This window comes from Vigna unguiculata, chromosome 5 (genome assembly GCF_037176805.1).
Source record: "Vigna unguiculata cultivar grain cowpea cultivar isolate G323 ecotype 2 chromosome 5, ASM3717680v1, whole genome shotgun sequence".
Taxonomy (NCBI): Eukaryota; Viridiplantae; Streptophyta; class Magnoliopsida; order Fabales; family Fabaceae; genus Vigna; species Vigna unguiculata.
Genome location: NC_140796.1, coordinates 54,296,021 through 54,312,510, shown reverse-complemented (window position 1 = coordinate 54,312,510; position 16,490 = coordinate 54,296,021). Strand labels below are relative to the sequence as shown.

Sequence of the window (16,490 nt, the reverse complement as noted above, 5' to 3'; positions counted from 1 at the left end):
CCTTTTATATTTAAGTCTAGCGGAAATATTATTTTTATATTATTATAGAACAACTATATCTAACTAACAACGCTTACTTTTTAACTTGTTGTGTATGCAATAATTGGGCTTTTAATTTCAAATTAACAATCGATGATTAAATGAAAATGGTAATTCTAAGAAATAATTAAATAGAGTTGATAAAATGTTTAATATGTTTTTAAAATAAACTAACTAGATGTAATAGAGGATCATTTAATAATAATATTAAAATAAAATTTCTAATACTTCCACAAAAATTTAAATGATGATTAACGACAATTAATTTGCAAAATAAAAAAGCAATAATAAATATATCAGTTTGTATTATTCATTTTAACTTTAATTATGTTGAGTTTCTTTTCAAGAATCCCAAAAGTTCGCTTATCAAATATGATTAGAAATATCGTTCGTTACTAATATTTTTAGCTTACAATGAATACACACATTTATTGTTAATTGTATAATAAAAGTTACTTTTAAGGATTATAAAGACTACTCAACAACGAGAATATACTTTTAGGTTACATTCATCTTTATCTGCAGCACTTTAATAAAAAAAATTTATTGCCTTATTTAATGCTTTACACTATTTATATTATTATTTATTTTAAAGTTTTAATGAAATATTTAAATGTCAAACAGAGACTATAAGAGTTGTATAAACTATATAAAAGTTCAAAATCAACTAAGAAACTTAAAATTACAATTACCATTTTGTTAACCTATCATGACTCTTACCTAAAATATACATGATATAAAACAAGGAGATATAAGCACGTTTAATAAATCGTTTTATATCTATTTAAGACTTGACAATTACCTGATGCAATAAATAAACTTCTGAGAAAAGATAACAAAATAAGCTTTTTATCTTCACTATCTTATAGACAAGCTTTGCAGAAACTAGAAACATGATTGAATAAGTGAGTGGCCCAACAACTGCAGTTTCTATTTTGATTTCAATCTTGAAAAGATCCCTAAACGAATAGAAGAAACTATTTCCCATGTCTGTATATGGCTACTAAATATTGGATTAGCCTAAGATTGATGAAACAACAAAAAGAAGGAAATAAAATAAAAAAAATGTGATACTTGTTAAGCGGGTTGGGTTGTGTTCCTGAGAGCGGCAAGACGAGCTGACAAGTCATCATATTCAGGCAGACTAGGATGCACATGCCCCGCTGTCCCTAACATTTGTGGTACCAAGGAAGTAGCTCTTCCATGTACTTTTAATGTTTCCATCGAATCTGTGTCTTCAGAAGGAAGAGAAATTCCTCTCACAAGGGGTACACTTGATTTTTGTTTCATATGTACCACCTTGTCATATTCTACTCGTTGCATAGAATAAGCTTTTGGATATGCTGCTTGTGCTATGACTGATTCATAAGGAGATTCTTTCTTACTGTAATGCATCAAGAGCCCGTCCATTATCTTTTCTTCATAATCCCTCGAATCTCCTTTAACTTTCTCTGATTCCTTTCCACTTGAGTCGACAACTTTGTCAGTGCCCCCAGTTTTAGAATCTGAAACAGTGTTTTCGTAAAGTGGTGGTTTGAGAGGTCTCCGCCTCACTGATCTTGGTACTTGCTTTTCCGGAACAACTGTTGGTTTATTCAACTTTTCTTTGACGTAAGGAGGTGGGACGAGTTTGTAGGAAAATGAAGATGGCTGCTTAATTTCTGTTTCATTATCTGATACGCTTCCTAATGAACCTGAACAAGCCTTTCGCCCATCCAAGGATGAATTGTCAGAGGTTGTTTCACTGTCCGTGCTGCTTTGCACCCTCCAATACGCATCGCTGATATCCTTCCTTCCTCGAGATAGGGTGTCTTTTTCATTTCCTTTTGGTGTATGCCAGTTTCTTTCATGTCCCTGTTTGTCACCGGTACCCTTGGGGACAGCAACATCATTGTTCATGTGATCATCATGATCATTTAGAGGATCGTATGTAGTCTTATCCTGCAACAAGCAAAATGTTTCTGAATAAGTCATCACTAATCAGCAGTATAAGAAATTGTGTTGTGGACACAACTTTAAAAGCTGAGCTTAGCTGGATACAACTCAGCTTGGTATATGATTTTCAGTTAGTTCCTTAAATCATAATTCGAAAAGTAACTACTATACAATTTTCTATCTTGCTGACTAAAAAAACTATTCATATTTTTGCTGAGACAGATGCTAAGATATAAACTAATCAATGATGAGAAAAACTTACTTCAAGTAACAGAGGCGGTGAGTGAAGCCTCTGCTCCAAACCCTTGCTATCCCATTCTATGGAGAACTCTTGCGCTAAATCATGCAACAGCTGGATCTTCATTTCTTTCGAAGGAGGAGCTTGCCTCAATTTGTCAACAAACTAAAGATAAGCAATTATTCAAGTAAGTGGTGGAAATAAAGATGTCACCATGAAAACAGTTTACGGACTATTAGAGTGGTCCCATGGGTTACCTCTTTACTTATGTAAGGTTCAAGAGCATTCCCAAATTTTGGCGTGAACAACGTTCTGAGCTCGCGTAGTTCCGGCAGATCAGAGAACCTTGCTGCTGCATATATCAATGACTGTATAGCTTCTTTGCATTCATCAGGACAATCCCTATAGAAGAAGATTAAAATATTGTCATGAATAATTTGGATCAATGCCCTGAAGAGAATAAAATATGGACATCCCGGTTACTTCAAAAGGAAAGCAAGAGTGAACGAAGACCAAAAAGAAAATAATCTTTTATTGCATACATAGAAAATAATACCTCTGCTTACAAAGCTCTCGAACATGACTCGATACGCAATTAGCAAACTTTCCAACGAGTTCATAGCAAAACGACATATTTTGCTCGACGAGAAACCCTTCAGCCTGTTTTGAGGGTATAAAGTGTTTAACAACCAAGCTGATTAATAAGTATAACGTATATATATACTCAGTTGTTACACAAGGTGTACACAACATATCACAATATACAGCAACATGCATAAAATTGAAACAAATTAATGCAAGCTGTAGCTCATCAGAAACCTGTGAGATAATATTATGTAACAAATAAACTGAGACAAAAAAAAAAACCTAAATACATAAAAAAAAAAAAAGTGTAAACAGATCCAATTCAAATTTTCCTTGACCCAATCACAAAACTCGTTGAAGAAAATACCCTCAACCTGGATTAAGTACTTATTGCGCCCTTGTGATTATACAGGGGAAATTAGAACAGGAGCCGAATCCATCTCTTTTCATACACACAGGTTATTCATTGTCTTAACGTCAATAGAAAAGGATTCAAACAATGGAGTTTAAATGAGAGTGAGCACTGTAATGAAGAGTGAAGGGAAAATTACCCTTCCATATGCATTGTAATCAAGGGCATTCCTAAGAAGGTCGACGATGTCTTTCTTGAGAAATTTCTCCACCGCTTTCCTTTTCTTCCCTATCGTCTCTAACCTCGTATTTATTAACTTCAACCGTGATTTGCTGTTTCCAAATTAAATTCCATCTTTATTATTTTAAAAAAAAAAATTCCAAAACGAGCAAAAGACAAAAAAATGAAATGAGAGAAACAGACAAGAATCATTACCACTTTGAATAGAATTTCGGTTTGAACAATGCATCCAACATATTCACTCCTGATTATCCAGATATACCGAGCTGAGAAAAGTGAAAAACAGGTTCGAAAACGGTTCAGATGAAGACGAATGGTCTGAAATGAAAAACACGAAAAAACAGGATTAGAGAAAGAAGCAGAAACAGTAATGCAGAGATTCTTGTGAGGAATGTAAAAAAACAAACAAGCAAACAAACAAAAAACAAAAAAGCAAGAGAAAAGAAGAAGACCTAATAGTTTCTTGATGAGCAAGAAAGAGTGTCTGAGAAGAGCGAGAAAAAAGGATGCAATGAAAACGTTTGTGAAAATGTCTGTTTAGTGAGAAAAAAAAAAAGTTCGTGAAATGGGTAACGAGAAACACAGGAAATGGTGCGTTTGAGAAAGAGAGAGAGAGAGAGAGAGAGAGAAAAGCCTACGAATTTGCAGGGAGAAGCGGCAGAGGAAAAGAGAGAAAAGAAATGCTGTGTTGGAGTTGGAGAGCACGTTTATGCCACCTATCACACTCTTATTTCCACTCACCAAAAAGATAAAGATAAAAGATTAAGAAGTTATCATATTTAAATTAAAAAAAAAAAAAAAAACTTTACAATGTAGGAAATAAGCGGTGAATTTTTAAATGATATTAGAAATTTCTTATCTATAAATATTTAATAATCAACAACTTAATTTTTATTTTTTGGTAATATAAGTTCCGAGATTTACTACTCATACCGATATAAATTTATTGTAAGATAAAAGATAAATCGAATATATATATATATATATATATATATATATATAATAAATTATGCTGTGCCTTTTTATTATTGGATTATACTTATTAAGAATTTATTGTTTAATTTGCACTGTCTGATATTGTAAACGTACATGTGATGTGATGACGAATTTTGCAAAGCTGGCCAGAGTTTATTCGTCTTCTTTTTTTTAAATGACAAAAACAATAAAATTGTGAAATTTGACAATTGGCGATTGTGTGAAAGAAAAAAGGTTTAAAAATATAATTGTATGGATTAAAAGTTTACTTGCTGGCAAACGAAAAAGTTAGCAACTAACTTTAAATAAATAAGGATCGAGTTATTTAATATCCTGATCGCATTATAATATTCGCTTTATTATTTTATTGTGAAAGACTTGATCGTATATTAAATTATTTAGATATCTTGAGTAAGAAGAAAATGGTAGTAAGCCTACAAACTATTATGGTAGTATAATCTTTTTAGATTTTAATTGTGTTAATTAATTTTTCAATTTAGAAAAATATATACGGTTTTAATGAAGTTGGTGGAATATTACAATGACATATTGTACCATTTCTACATTTAAAAATCCAATTTTGATAAAGAAATTCGAAAACCAAAATATCAAACTCGAATAGTAGGGTTAAATATATTTTTTATCCTCGAATTTTAGTGAATTTTGAAATTAGTCTCTCTTTAAAATTTTATATCAATTTAGACATTCATTTTATAAATACGTGAATTTAGTCTTTTTTATCAAATTTTGTTAGATTTATTTGATATTTTAAACGTATTTTATGATAATAATTGAGTCAGCATTGAAGTAAAAATGTGTAAACAATTAAAATATTATCATAAAACGTGGTTGAAATGTCATATAAATTTAACAAAATTCGATTAAAATAATTAAATTTACATATTTTTAAAAATAAATGATTAAATTAGTCAAAAAGAATTTAAAAATAGACTAATTTTAAATTTTACTAAAATTTGAATGATATTTAACCCTATATTTTATGTGATGCATGTTTGTTATCGAGCCAGCTGACATGTTATCTTTGCTTACCTTTGCCCAAATGGTTTATGATAAGCATAGAATTGACCTTGTTGATTTGATTAGAAATAATTAAAGAATTAAAATAGTGTGTTTCCAGGGTACGAGGTATCGTATATTGTTACATTCATTGAATCAAAAACTGATTCAGTTTTTATGGTTGTTGATGAAGCAGAAAAAACAGCGAAAAAGAAAGGATAAAGTAATTTGCAAGTAAAGTTGCGTGGTGACTGTTCGTGCAGATCATGTCCCTGGAATCTTCTTTATTCCTTGCCAAATCATGCTTCATTCTTTGTTTTCTTTTTACGCCACTGTCATTTCTAATGCGTCAACCGTAACCCTTTCTCGGTCTTTCTGCTGCAATAAAAAGAATAAGATTAAATATATATTTTTTCTTAATTTTTATTATAATTGGAAATTAGTTCTATGGATTCATTTTTTAAAATATGTAAATTTAATTTTTTTAATCAAATTTTGTTAAATTTATTTGATGTTTTATAAGCATTTCAAGATTGTATTTATGTTGTTTATATTGTTTGAAACATTTTTGTTTTAATGTTAAATCAGATACTATTATGAAAGGTATTTGAAATATCAAATAAACTTAACAAAATTTGATTAAAATGACTAAATTCATGTATTTCAAAAGATAAATTACTAAATTGGTCAAAAGTTTTGAAATAGACTAATTCCAAAATTCACTAAAAGTTAAGAAACAAAAACATATTTAATCCTAAAAAACAATAAGACTTTAATCTTTTACTTTTATCTATTATTTTGATCACTTTTCAATTATTTATTTTGATTTTTTTAGTAATACGATAATTTAAGAATGATTATTAATAAATAAATAAAATTAGTTAAAATATCATTATTTAATATAAAAATCTGACACTAAAAAATTATCTAATTTTTAATTGAATAAAATCTTAAAAACTAGTTTCTTTCTAAAAGACAGTGGACACACCTATGCAATAAAAAGATGGGGTTATGTGTGGGATCAGTTTAGGGAAAAGCACAGTTCTGATTCTAATTCTTTTGGCCGGAAACAACGCTCATTTCGTCCCAGAAATAAGAGGCAGTGAGATTCAACCACTTCTTCTTTTACAAAAAGTTTTTCACAGTTGGATGAAAAAAAAAAATCAAATACATGTATTACAATGAGGTGTTAAAAGATTAAATGTGAATTAAGTTTTATATTAAATAAAATAAAAAAGTTAGGTATTTTCTAAAATAAAAGATCCATTAACATATGATATTAAATTAATATGTAAATTGAACTCAAATATGATTAATGTTAATGAATCCTCTCCGTTCTAAACTTTTTTTTATTGTAAGTGAATGCAACTTGCTAATAAAGACATTCATTAGAAAAAGTGTTAACTAACATAATGATTTAGAAGGTTAATTGCAATTTTACTACTAAAACCTTTACATTTTTACTAATTTTACTTTAAATTTTTTGTTTTGTAATTTTACTTTAAAATATAGACATTTTACTTGGTTAATATGAAACGACTATGATTATAAGCGGAATATACATTATATTTTAGATTACAAATTTACCATTGAACTTTCAATTTTGTGAACTTTTCTGCTAAACTTTTAACTATCGTTAATTTTATAGGTAAAATATTTATTTTGCAAATTTAAACACTGAGTTTTTAATTTCACCAATTTTATTGAATTTTAAAATTATACACATTTTAATGTACTAACAATGTGATGATGTGACGAATAACAAAGACATTTTTTTCTCAAATGTGAATTTAAGGTAAAATAACGAAATTATTTATTTAATCATGATTGAGGAAAAAAGAGTAAATATAAATATAAATTTACGTGCAAAATTGACTAATATAATAATTTATAGATTTTGCATGATCGTATCTAGTTTTTTTTTTTTTTTGTTATATACTAAACTGACCATAAATTATCTCCATTTTGGTTGTAATTATTACATAGTAAATCATTTTAAGTGATAAGTAATATAAAATTAGATGAAATATATGTAGAAGTTTTAGATAAAAAAAAAAAATAGTCTACAAATTTTTGTGAATCTTCAAAATATTATCCATAATTTTTTTTGGCGGTTTATAGTAACTACTTTCCATAAAATAATTAATTGATCCTCTGTTAAATCTAGTTTTTTCAAAATAAAATATTTTTTGACATTTTTGAACTTTTATATTTAAAATAGTTTGTAAAATTAAATAATTTAATTATAGTTATTCAAAATAATTTTGAGTCAAATTGTTTATCTAACTGTTTGCACTAGTTTAGGAGTTGTGGTTTCCGTATTTCCAAAAAACATTATAATTATTATGATAATTTATATATATATATATATATATATATATATATATATATATATATATATGATCAAATTTTAGTCATTCTATTACATCGTCAATAAATTGACATTTAATTGACTAAAATATGAAACATATATAATTTTAAATTCCAGACGATAAAATTTACTAAACTGAGAGTTCGATGATTAAATATACTGAAAGTTTAATAGTAAAATTTATAAAAGGTTAAAATATATTATCGTCAAGTTTTATTAATTAAGATATAATTTTGGTCTTGTGTTTAAATAAGTCTTAATTTTTGATAATTTTATTTAATTGGATATTTTTTGTTAATACTGTTTAGATTATTAACGGTTATCAACACGTGTCTCTTCATAGTTTTTTTAATTTTTTTTAAATAATTTTTAAACTTTTAAATATTTTTTAAAATGTTCACGTGTCAACCCAGTAGTGTGACACATGTCAAAATCAATGTTGCATATTCAATTTGGTCCCTATATTTGTTATTTTTGTTTAATTAAGTCCCAATTTTTGTTAACATGAACCAACCGAAACGAACCAAGTCAGACCACATTGGATCGGATCGAATCGAGCATATCCGAACTAAACCCAACCAAACTGAATCGAGCCGAATCGAACCAGACTGAACCGAGTCAAGCCGAATCAGACTGGACCGGACTTGACCGGACCAAACCGAGCGGTCCGGATAGGACAAAACTGGATCGAACTGAACCGAACCAGACCAAATTGAACCGAACCAGACCGAATTGAATCGAATCGAATCGGACCAAACCGAACCAAAACGGACCAAAACAGATCGAACCTAATCGAACCGAACCGAACCAGACTGAATTGAACCGAATCGGATCGAACCAAACCAAACCAAACCAAACCGAATCGGACCGAACCAAACTGAACCAAACCAAACAAAACCAAATTGGACTAAACCAAACTAAACCGAACCTAACCGAACCCAGTCGAGACAAATAGGACCGGACAGAACCGAATCAAACCAAATTGAAGCTAACAGAACCAAATCAAACCGAAGCTACCCGAACCAAACCAGATCATACCGAATTAAATTGAACTACACCGAATCGGGCCTAACCAGACCAAACCAAACCGAATCGGACAGAACCGAACTTAACCGAACCAAACTAGACCAAACCAAACCGAATAGGATTGAACTGAACCGAACCCAACCGAACCAAACCAGACCAGACCGAATTGAACCAAATCGGACCAAATCATACTGAACCAGATAGAATCGGACCAGACCAAACCCAACCGTGTCAAGCCAAACAGGAACGAATAAAATCGAACCTAACCATAACGAAACAGACCAAACCAAACTAAACCAGATCAAACCGAACCAAACCGAACCGAACTGGACCGGACATAACCAAACGGGACCGGGTGGGATCAAACTGGACTGCATCAGACTGAACCAAACTAAATCGGACTAAATCGAACTAAACCAAACCACAGCTAACCAAACCGAACACAATCGAAACTAACTGAACCGAACCAAACCAGACCAGACCGAATTGAATCGAATCGGACCAAACCAAACCAAATCAATCCAAATCGGACCAAATCGGACCGGACCAGACCAAATAACCAAACCAGATCGAATCAGACCGAACTAGACCAGACCGAACCCAACCAAACCAAGTCGAGTCAAATAGGACCGGACAGAACCGAACCAAACCAAACCAAACCAAACCAAACCAGGTCGAACCAAACCAAACCGAATCAAACTGATCTGAATCAAACCAGATCGCATATAACCGAACGGAACTGAGTGGGATCGAATTGGACTCCAGACCGAATTGGATCGGTTCGAAATCGGACCGAACCGAATAAGACTGAATTGAACCGAACCAAACCGAAGCTAATCGAACCGAACCAGACCGAAGCTAACTGAACTGAACCAGACCGAACTAGACCGGACAAAACTGAACCGAATCGAATTAGACAAAACTGAATTGAACTTAATCGGACCTGACCAAACCAAATCGTACCGGACTGGACCGAATTGGAACTGATCAGACTGGTTTGAATCGGACCAAACCAAACTGAATCGGACCAGACCGGACTGGTTCAAATCGGACCGAACCGAACTGGTTCGAATTGGACCAAACCGAACTGGTTCGAATCGGACCGAACCGAACTGAACTATGAACTAAACTAAACTCAATTGAAGTATTCTTGAGTTGTGTTGAATTTGAAAACACCTTGAGAAAAAGCAGAAAATTAACATTGAATGGTTAATTTAAAGAAAAATTTTACACTTTCATAATTAATATTAATATAGAACAAAAGGAAAATCGCTTTGTAATGTGCGTAAAAATGTCATACCCAAAAGTTTTTTTTAGCACCAACACCACATCATAAGGTCTCTCTTAAACAATTGAAACATAATGTTTTTTCCCAACTTAAATAATAGTAATTTTTTAAACAATAACATAAATAAACTGTATATTTCTAATAAAAAAACATCCAAAAGATAAGCTTGAATTGGTTTGTATTCACCTTTCACAAAAATAACTATTTTGTCAAAGTGGAAAACATAAAGTTCCGAAATTGGCAAAAATGTAAATATTTAAGAAAAATATTATAAGAAGATGAGAAGAAAAAAAGGTGAAATGGGAGTAGTGAAGCATTGAGAATAATACAAAAGACATATAAGAGAAGGATAAAATGTTAGAGTTAAGGTTCAAAAAAAGACATACCAGTTGGGTAAGGTGTGAGGTGTTAGAATTGCACTGAAGGTGGTAAGGTGGGACTACGAGAGCAAAGGGGAAGGGGCGGCATGGCCTTATACAACAATGATGGGAATGAAAAACTCACGATCATTGTCTTAATGGTGGTGATTGCAAATAACAAATTATAATAAAACCTCACGTAGTACAAAATAAAAAAAAACCACGTGTTGACACGTGACACATAGTTAACACCATTACTGTACTACTAACAGAAAGGACCTGATTGCAACAGATTTTTCAAAATAGGGACTCAATTAAGTCACATAAAAATGAGAAGGTCTATTTGAGATTTCGCTACAAAGATGGAGACCTCTAGAATGATTTAATATTTTATTTACTAGGGGGTTAAAAAAATATAATAAGGGGTTAAAAAATAAAAATGTAGAAGTTCCCTCTCACATAATCAAATTGTTGTTTATTTCGTTCTTATTTTGCCTTGAATATTTGTTTCATGGTTTTTGACGCCTTCCCAATGATTGAAACAATATTAAGCTTTTATTTTTTCCTCTCAGCAAGAACCCCAATGGCAAACTGGTAATGCCGTTCGTGGTAAACAAAGAGCTGGAGGGAAATACCGAGATAGGAACATAGGCATGCCAAAAAACACTCTTATACTCAAGTTAATCCACAATTATTTGATATTAGTTTTAACGAGTAACGAAACTTGATAATATATTTTGAGGGGGTTAATTTTCTTTTATAAAATGCACAAATTTTGGTGATATTAAATATATAAAATTTACTAAGATGAAATAAGATTTATATATTAAAATTAAAATAAATTATGTTTAAAAAAAATTTGAGGGGCTATGCTCCCTCTAACATATCTAAGATCCATCACTGGTTTGTTATGATAAATTTACTTCAAATTCAAATTTATCATGTATTTTTAATTTTTAACGATTTATAACAATATTTTTTAGATTTTGAAAATTCGAGACAAAATTAGATCATTTTAAGGTATGTCGAGTTTGACTTAAGTATGATATAAAGGTTAGACTAAATCTATATTATACAAGGTCAAGTCAAACTGGTTGAGCGATACCAAGTCCAAGATTAGGTTGGAGTGTGATTTAATTCAAATTATATTAATTCATACCTCAATTACGTTAGATCGAGTAGGACTTAGTTCAAGATAGGTTGAATTGATATCATATATTAAGTTGGCTTCGCTAGGCTCATATCAAATTAGGTTGAATTCAGGCTATTAGGTCTATCTCAAGTCAAGTAGGATTAAACCTAGATTGAGTTAGATTGGATTCAAGTATGCAAGTTTAGTTACATTGAATCGGATTAGATCACTTTAGATCCAAGTTATGTTAAACTCAAGTAAAATTTAACTCGATTGAAACTAGATAGAGCAAACTCATATTATGTCAGGTCTCACTCAAATCAAATTGGATCGAATTAGGTCAAGTTGAATGTGACTCTGATTTAATTTTATCCATTCATTGATTGATTATGTATTTTAGATATATGATTGAATTTTGAAAAATAACCCTCAATTGACATAGTTTCTATAACTTGCACGATGATAATATTAGAGGAAGATATAAAAAAACGAAAGTCTCCATACACTTCAAAAATCTTGCTAATGAACCAAAGCAGCATAGACTCCCGTAAAATTAACCAAATGGGAACAACGTGTATACGGAACATTGGTAGAACCCTTCTCTTCCTCATTTTGGCATTTGCGTTGAACTTCACCAGGTTTCAATGTCTAAGACCAGGTTTTGTCACTGACACATTGATGCAAGGAGACTACTTGACTGAGGGAAATCTGACCTCGCGCTCTAAGGTCTTTCATCTAAGTTTCTTCACTTTCAATGGCCCAACGAGTGAAAGAATTTACCTTGGAATAAATTACGTCAGAGGTTGTCTCTGGTTTGCCGACCCAAACATCCTACTTTTAAAGCGACAAGCAAAGCTTACAATTGATGATTATGGTACCTTCAAAATCTTAAGCAACAACGACACACAGCTTCTAGTGCTATACGCAAGCATAGCTGCACAAAAGATCAATGCCAGTGCCACGCTGCTCGATACCGGAAACCTTGTACTGCGCGAAATGGACACAGATGGCAATGCAAAACAGATTTTGTGGCAAAGTTATGACTACCCCACTTTCCTCCTGTTGCCGGGAATGAAACTGGGATTCAACAAGAGAACAGGGCAGAACTGGAGCCTCACATCTTGGACAAGCAAAACCATTCCTTCTAAGGGTTCCTTCACTCTCAGAGCGGATCAAAACAACATGCAATTGATCATATTGTGGCATGATAACAACCTCTACTGGAGTAGTGGACCACTTATCAATGGAAGTTTTCCCAATTTGAAAACACATAGCGACAACAATGTCTACTTTTCCTTTGTGTCAAACGAAAATGAAACATATTTCAGTTATAATTCCTCATCACCCTCGACCTGGAATGACTTTGATTTTGTAGGTTTGGATCCACGAGGACAACTATATGGCAGAGTCGTTGTCTCTTGCAGCAAAGACAATCCTGCACTTAACAAAGGATGCGTCTCCCAAAGTTTCCCAACCTGCAGGCACCGAAGGGGCTATTTATCCTTGCTCAACTTTAAGCAAGGTAACATGTCCCAAGAAGGGTACAAGAATGCGGATTTAGACAATATTTCTCTTTTTGATTGTGGCGTCACCTGCATGAACAGTTGTTCCTGTTTTGCCTACTCTTTCACGTCCGATGATATCACTGGCTGTGAGATGTGGAATCAAGACACTGAATTTGTCATGTCTGCTTCTGGTCGACAAGTTTATTTCATCGATGAATTCATTACCCGCAACGGCTCTTCCATACCTAGAAAATCTGAAGGTAAATTCTTAGCTAGAGTAGTGCAGGCATCACATCCCAAAGCATGGATAGTTCTTTCTTGTTATCTTTTGTGGTAGGATTTAGTATTCATCCTATTCTTCTGATGAGTTTATTTTTGTCAAATGTAGCCAATAAGAGGAAATCATGGATAGGGAGTGTGATGGGTGGAGCTCTACTAATACTTGTATCATCCTTCGTGTTCTATTTATTGTGGAGGAAACGCAGAATAGCGGGTAAATTTCCTGTTTGGAATTTGAACAACTCACTTGGATTATCGTTCATTGTTTACCTACTAATTTAACCTTCTGGTTGTGCTTGCCATCTGCAACAGAAGAAAGATTGAAGCAAAAGAAGATATTATTTGAGATCGAAGGAATAACAAACCCTTCTTCCCTTTTAGACAACAGACGCTCAAAATTTAGTAAAATTGAAACCACAAATCATGGGATGCGTGTGTTCAGCTTTGAAAGCATTGAATTAGCAACTGATAATTTCTCTTCAGCGAATAAGTTGGGTGAAGGTGGCTTTGGACCTGTCTACAAGGTAAGATACAGATACATCACGGACTATTTTCATCTGACTCTTTTCAACATTTTTCTTCAGTCACAGCTTCAAACTCTTGTCAATATTTTTCTATGAAATGACAACAGAAAAAATATGGTTGTTTATGTGATTGAAGGGAAAACTTATTGATGGTCTAGAAATAGCAATAAAGAGACTTTCTAGAAGTTCGACACAAGGATTAGCTGAGTTTAAGAACGAGGTTAAATTAATTGCGAAATTCAACCACACTAACTTGGTCAAGCTCTACGGTTTCTGCATTGAAAAAGAAGAAAGGATGTTGATCTACGAATACATGCCCAACAAAAGTTTGGACAGTTACCTTTTTGGTATGCAGACTTTACAAATCAAGCAAATCTAACTAATTTACAAAGTGTAATTAGTTTTAAAAAAGTTTCTTCATTTGGTCAAAATGCTACAACAACATTTCTACTCACCAATTTTCCTCTCTCTTACACGGCATAGATCCCACCAACACTTTGTTGGATTGGAAGAGAAGATTTTCCATCGTTCAAGGAATTGCACAAGGACTTGTCTATCTTCATACGTATTCAAGACTAACAGTAATTCACAGAGATTTAAAGCCAAGTAACATTTTATTGGATTATGAATTGAATCCAAAGATATCAGATTTTGGTTTGGCAAGGATATCTGAGTTGAATGAACCCAAAAAAAAGACAAACAAGGTTGTTGGAACTTAGTAAGTACACCTATAATTTGAATTCTATTTCTCTTAATTAACTTATTTTTAAAAGCTTATTTTATCAGTAACTTACTGTTTCAGTGGTTATATGTCTCCTGAGTATGCTTTAAATGGTATTGTCTCAACAAGAATGGATGTTTTTAGTTTCGGAGTATTGATGCTTGAGATTATCAGCGGTAAAAGGAATTCTAGTAATTTTGATTCGGACCATCCCATCAATCTCATAGGATATGTAAGTTCGATTTCTTCCTGCCAGATGTCATGTGTTTGCACTAATTATGATCAGGTGTTAACAATCCCTTGCTATTTGGACATTTTCAGGCATGGCAGATGTGGAATAAGGGTGAAGCTTTAGAATTAATAGACCCTGTTTTCAAGGGATCATGTGTTGATAACGAAGTGTTAAGATGCATTAATGTCAGCCTTTCATGTGTGCAAGATCAAGCGGATGATAGACCAACTATGTCAAATGTTGTATCTTTCCTATCAAGTGAGTCTATTCTGCTAGCTGAACCGAAGCAACCAACATTCTTCACTAATACTGCAGAGAAAAATCCTAAAAGTCCTATTGTTGGTGGAAGAAATGATTCTCTAAATACCGTAACAATTTCGACAATGTGTGGCAGATAAATTTAAGATAAACAGAAATGATGAATAAACGTAAAATATTGAACATACATGGCTAAAATAATGTTAAAGTTACTTTAGTGTGACGAAAATACCAATACAGTTTCTACCGGTTTTCTGACTTGTGTTGAGTGGAAATATAAACTTCGTAGTGTACTCCACAATAATGAAGGAAGTACATGTTACTGGTGTGCCAATTCTAGTGGATTGGGTTAGAGATCCCATGTCCATTAGAAATTAAGTAAAATTATCATATATAATTGAGGTGTAATCATCACCTTATAAAGAGGTTGAATTAAGTATAAACTCATTTTCTAGAATGATATGAAAATCATTAACTATCTGTCTTAATAATGTTCTTTGGATGGCTGCAACCTCATCCTAAAGTGTACAAATTGTAGTTTACTGGGTTCAAAACTCCAAAGAGGGAAGCCATAACGAAACCTGTGCAACAAAAAAGTACTCGTATGTCAACATATAGCCTTTCTTTCCACTTTTGGGGATGGCCAAACCCCTCAACCGAACCTCTCAGGTGTGACACCTCTACAATCGGTTGAAACACAGAGATATCAAGCATTGTCAAGAGTATGGTTCCTTCGGATACTTGTGCAATAATTAGTGAAATTTCGCAAATTTTTATTATCTAGACATGATGGATGGCTATTGATAGACCTCTAGTTCGTATAAAGATTTAGCAAAAATTCAGTTTCCCCCTAATGCAGGGATCAACCAATGTACCAATCCAAATAAATGACAAAGTGATGAGTGATTGTAGAGTGTGAAATCTATCCCGCTGATGGGGGAATATGAAAACAATATGATATCTATACTATAATCAACCTAAAAATGAATTAAGTGCAATTCATGAACCTAAAACTAAGGCTAAAATAGAAACTGAAACAATATGCATTCAATATGAACAAGCTGAACTTTCAACAAATGATCTTTAAAAATGAGTTTGAGTGCATGGAAATGAGATATTAGTACCTAAAATGCATGATAAGATGCAATGTAACATATTCTAACAATTATAATACCTAAAACAATGCATAAATGTGAAAATGTAAACTATTTGATGAAAATCCTAAATGAAACCCTAATATGCAACAAGTGTTTGATAAAATGCCACAATGAACTACAAATGTGAATTATGCAGTGATAATGATGGGAACACGTTGATATACCTAAAAATAACAAATATATGCATGCAGAACTAATTAGAAACTCAAAATACTCAAAATCACCATAGAAACCAAAATTGGAAGATTTGGCCTAGA

At 32.3% G+C, this 16,490-nt stretch overlaps 2 protein-coding genes across 4 annotated transcripts; one reads left to right on the top strand and one right to left on the bottom strand.

Annotated features, from left to right (window-relative positions):
* Positions 1 to 833: 833 nt before the first annotated feature.
* LOC114185821 (Regulator of Vps4 activity in the MVB pathway protein) lies at positions 834 to 4,112 on the bottom strand. Of its 2 annotated transcripts, XM_028073751.2 has the most exons (8): positions 4,028 to 4,088; positions 3,842 to 3,922; positions 3,585 to 3,707; positions 3,349 to 3,481; positions 2,769 to 2,872; positions 2,470 to 2,614; positions 2,237 to 2,377; positions 835 to 1,980 (listed from the first exon to the last, which is right to left on the bottom strand). In XM_028073751.2, the coding sequence occupies exons 3-8, from the start codon at positions 3,623 to 3,625 to the stop codon at positions 1,117 to 1,119; spliced, it is 1,428 nt and encodes a 475-aa protein (XP_027929552.2). In that variant the 5' UTR covers positions 3,626 to 3,707; positions 3,842 to 3,922; positions 4,028 to 4,088; the 3' UTR covers positions 835 to 1,116. The 2 variants fall into 2 exon arrangements, with proteins under 2 accessions (XP_027929554.2, XP_027929552.2); XM_028073753.2 differs by lacking the exon at positions 3,842 to 3,922 and having other exon boundaries at positions 834 to 1,980; positions 4,028 to 4,112.
* Positions 4,113 to 12,011: 7,899 nt separating this feature from the next.
* On the top strand, positions 12,012 to 16,485 carry LOC114184108 (G-type lectin S-receptor-like serine/threonine-protein kinase At1g11330). Of its 2 annotated transcripts, XM_085673712.1 has the most exons (8): positions 12,944 to 13,079; positions 13,162 to 13,322; positions 13,451 to 13,555; positions 13,654 to 13,865; positions 14,002 to 14,212; positions 14,349 to 14,583; positions 14,668 to 14,818; positions 14,908 to 16,485. In XM_085673712.1, exons 2-8 carry the CDS (start codon positions 13,214 to 13,216, stop codon positions 15,214 to 15,216), a joined length of 1,332 nt encoding a protein of 443 aa, XP_085529838.1. In that variant the 5' UTR covers positions 12,944 to 13,079; positions 13,162 to 13,213; the 3' UTR covers positions 15,217 to 16,485. The 2 variants fall into 2 exon arrangements, with proteins under 2 accessions (XP_085529837.1, XP_085529838.1); XM_085673711.1 differs by having other exon boundaries at positions 12,012 to 13,322.
* The last annotated feature ends 5 nt before the right edge of the window (positions 16,486 to 16,490 follow it).

What these genes read in the sequence shown, in the direction of transcription:
- LOC114185821 (XM_028073753.2), bottom strand. Translation starts at nt 3,625, where the DNA reads ATGTTGGATGCATTGTTCAAACCGAAATTCTATTCAAAGTG. An exon ending in CGAGAGCTTTGTAAGCAGAG is followed by an intron (nt 2,615 to 2,768) that starts GTATTATTTTCT and finishes CTTCTTCTATAG; the next exon opens with GGATTGTCCTGATGAATGCA. An exon ending in AACCTTACATAAGTAAAGAG is followed by an intron (nt 2,378 to 2,469) that starts GTAACCCATGGG and finishes GCTTATCTTTAG; the next exon opens with TTTGTTGACAAATTGAGGCA.
- LOC114184108 (XM_085673711.1), top strand. Translation starts at nt 12,017, where the DNA reads ATGATAATATTAGAGGAAGATATAAAAAAACGAAAGTCTCCATACACT. An exon ending in GAGGAAACGCAGAATAGCGG is followed by an intron (nt 13,556 to 13,653) that starts GTAAATTTCCTG and finishes CATCTGCAACAG; the next exon opens with AAGAAAGATTGAAGCAAAAG. An exon ending in GCTTTGGACCTGTCTACAAG is followed by an intron (nt 13,866 to 14,001) that starts GTAAGATACAGA and finishes ATGTGATTGAAG; the next exon opens with GGAAAACTTATTGATGGTCT.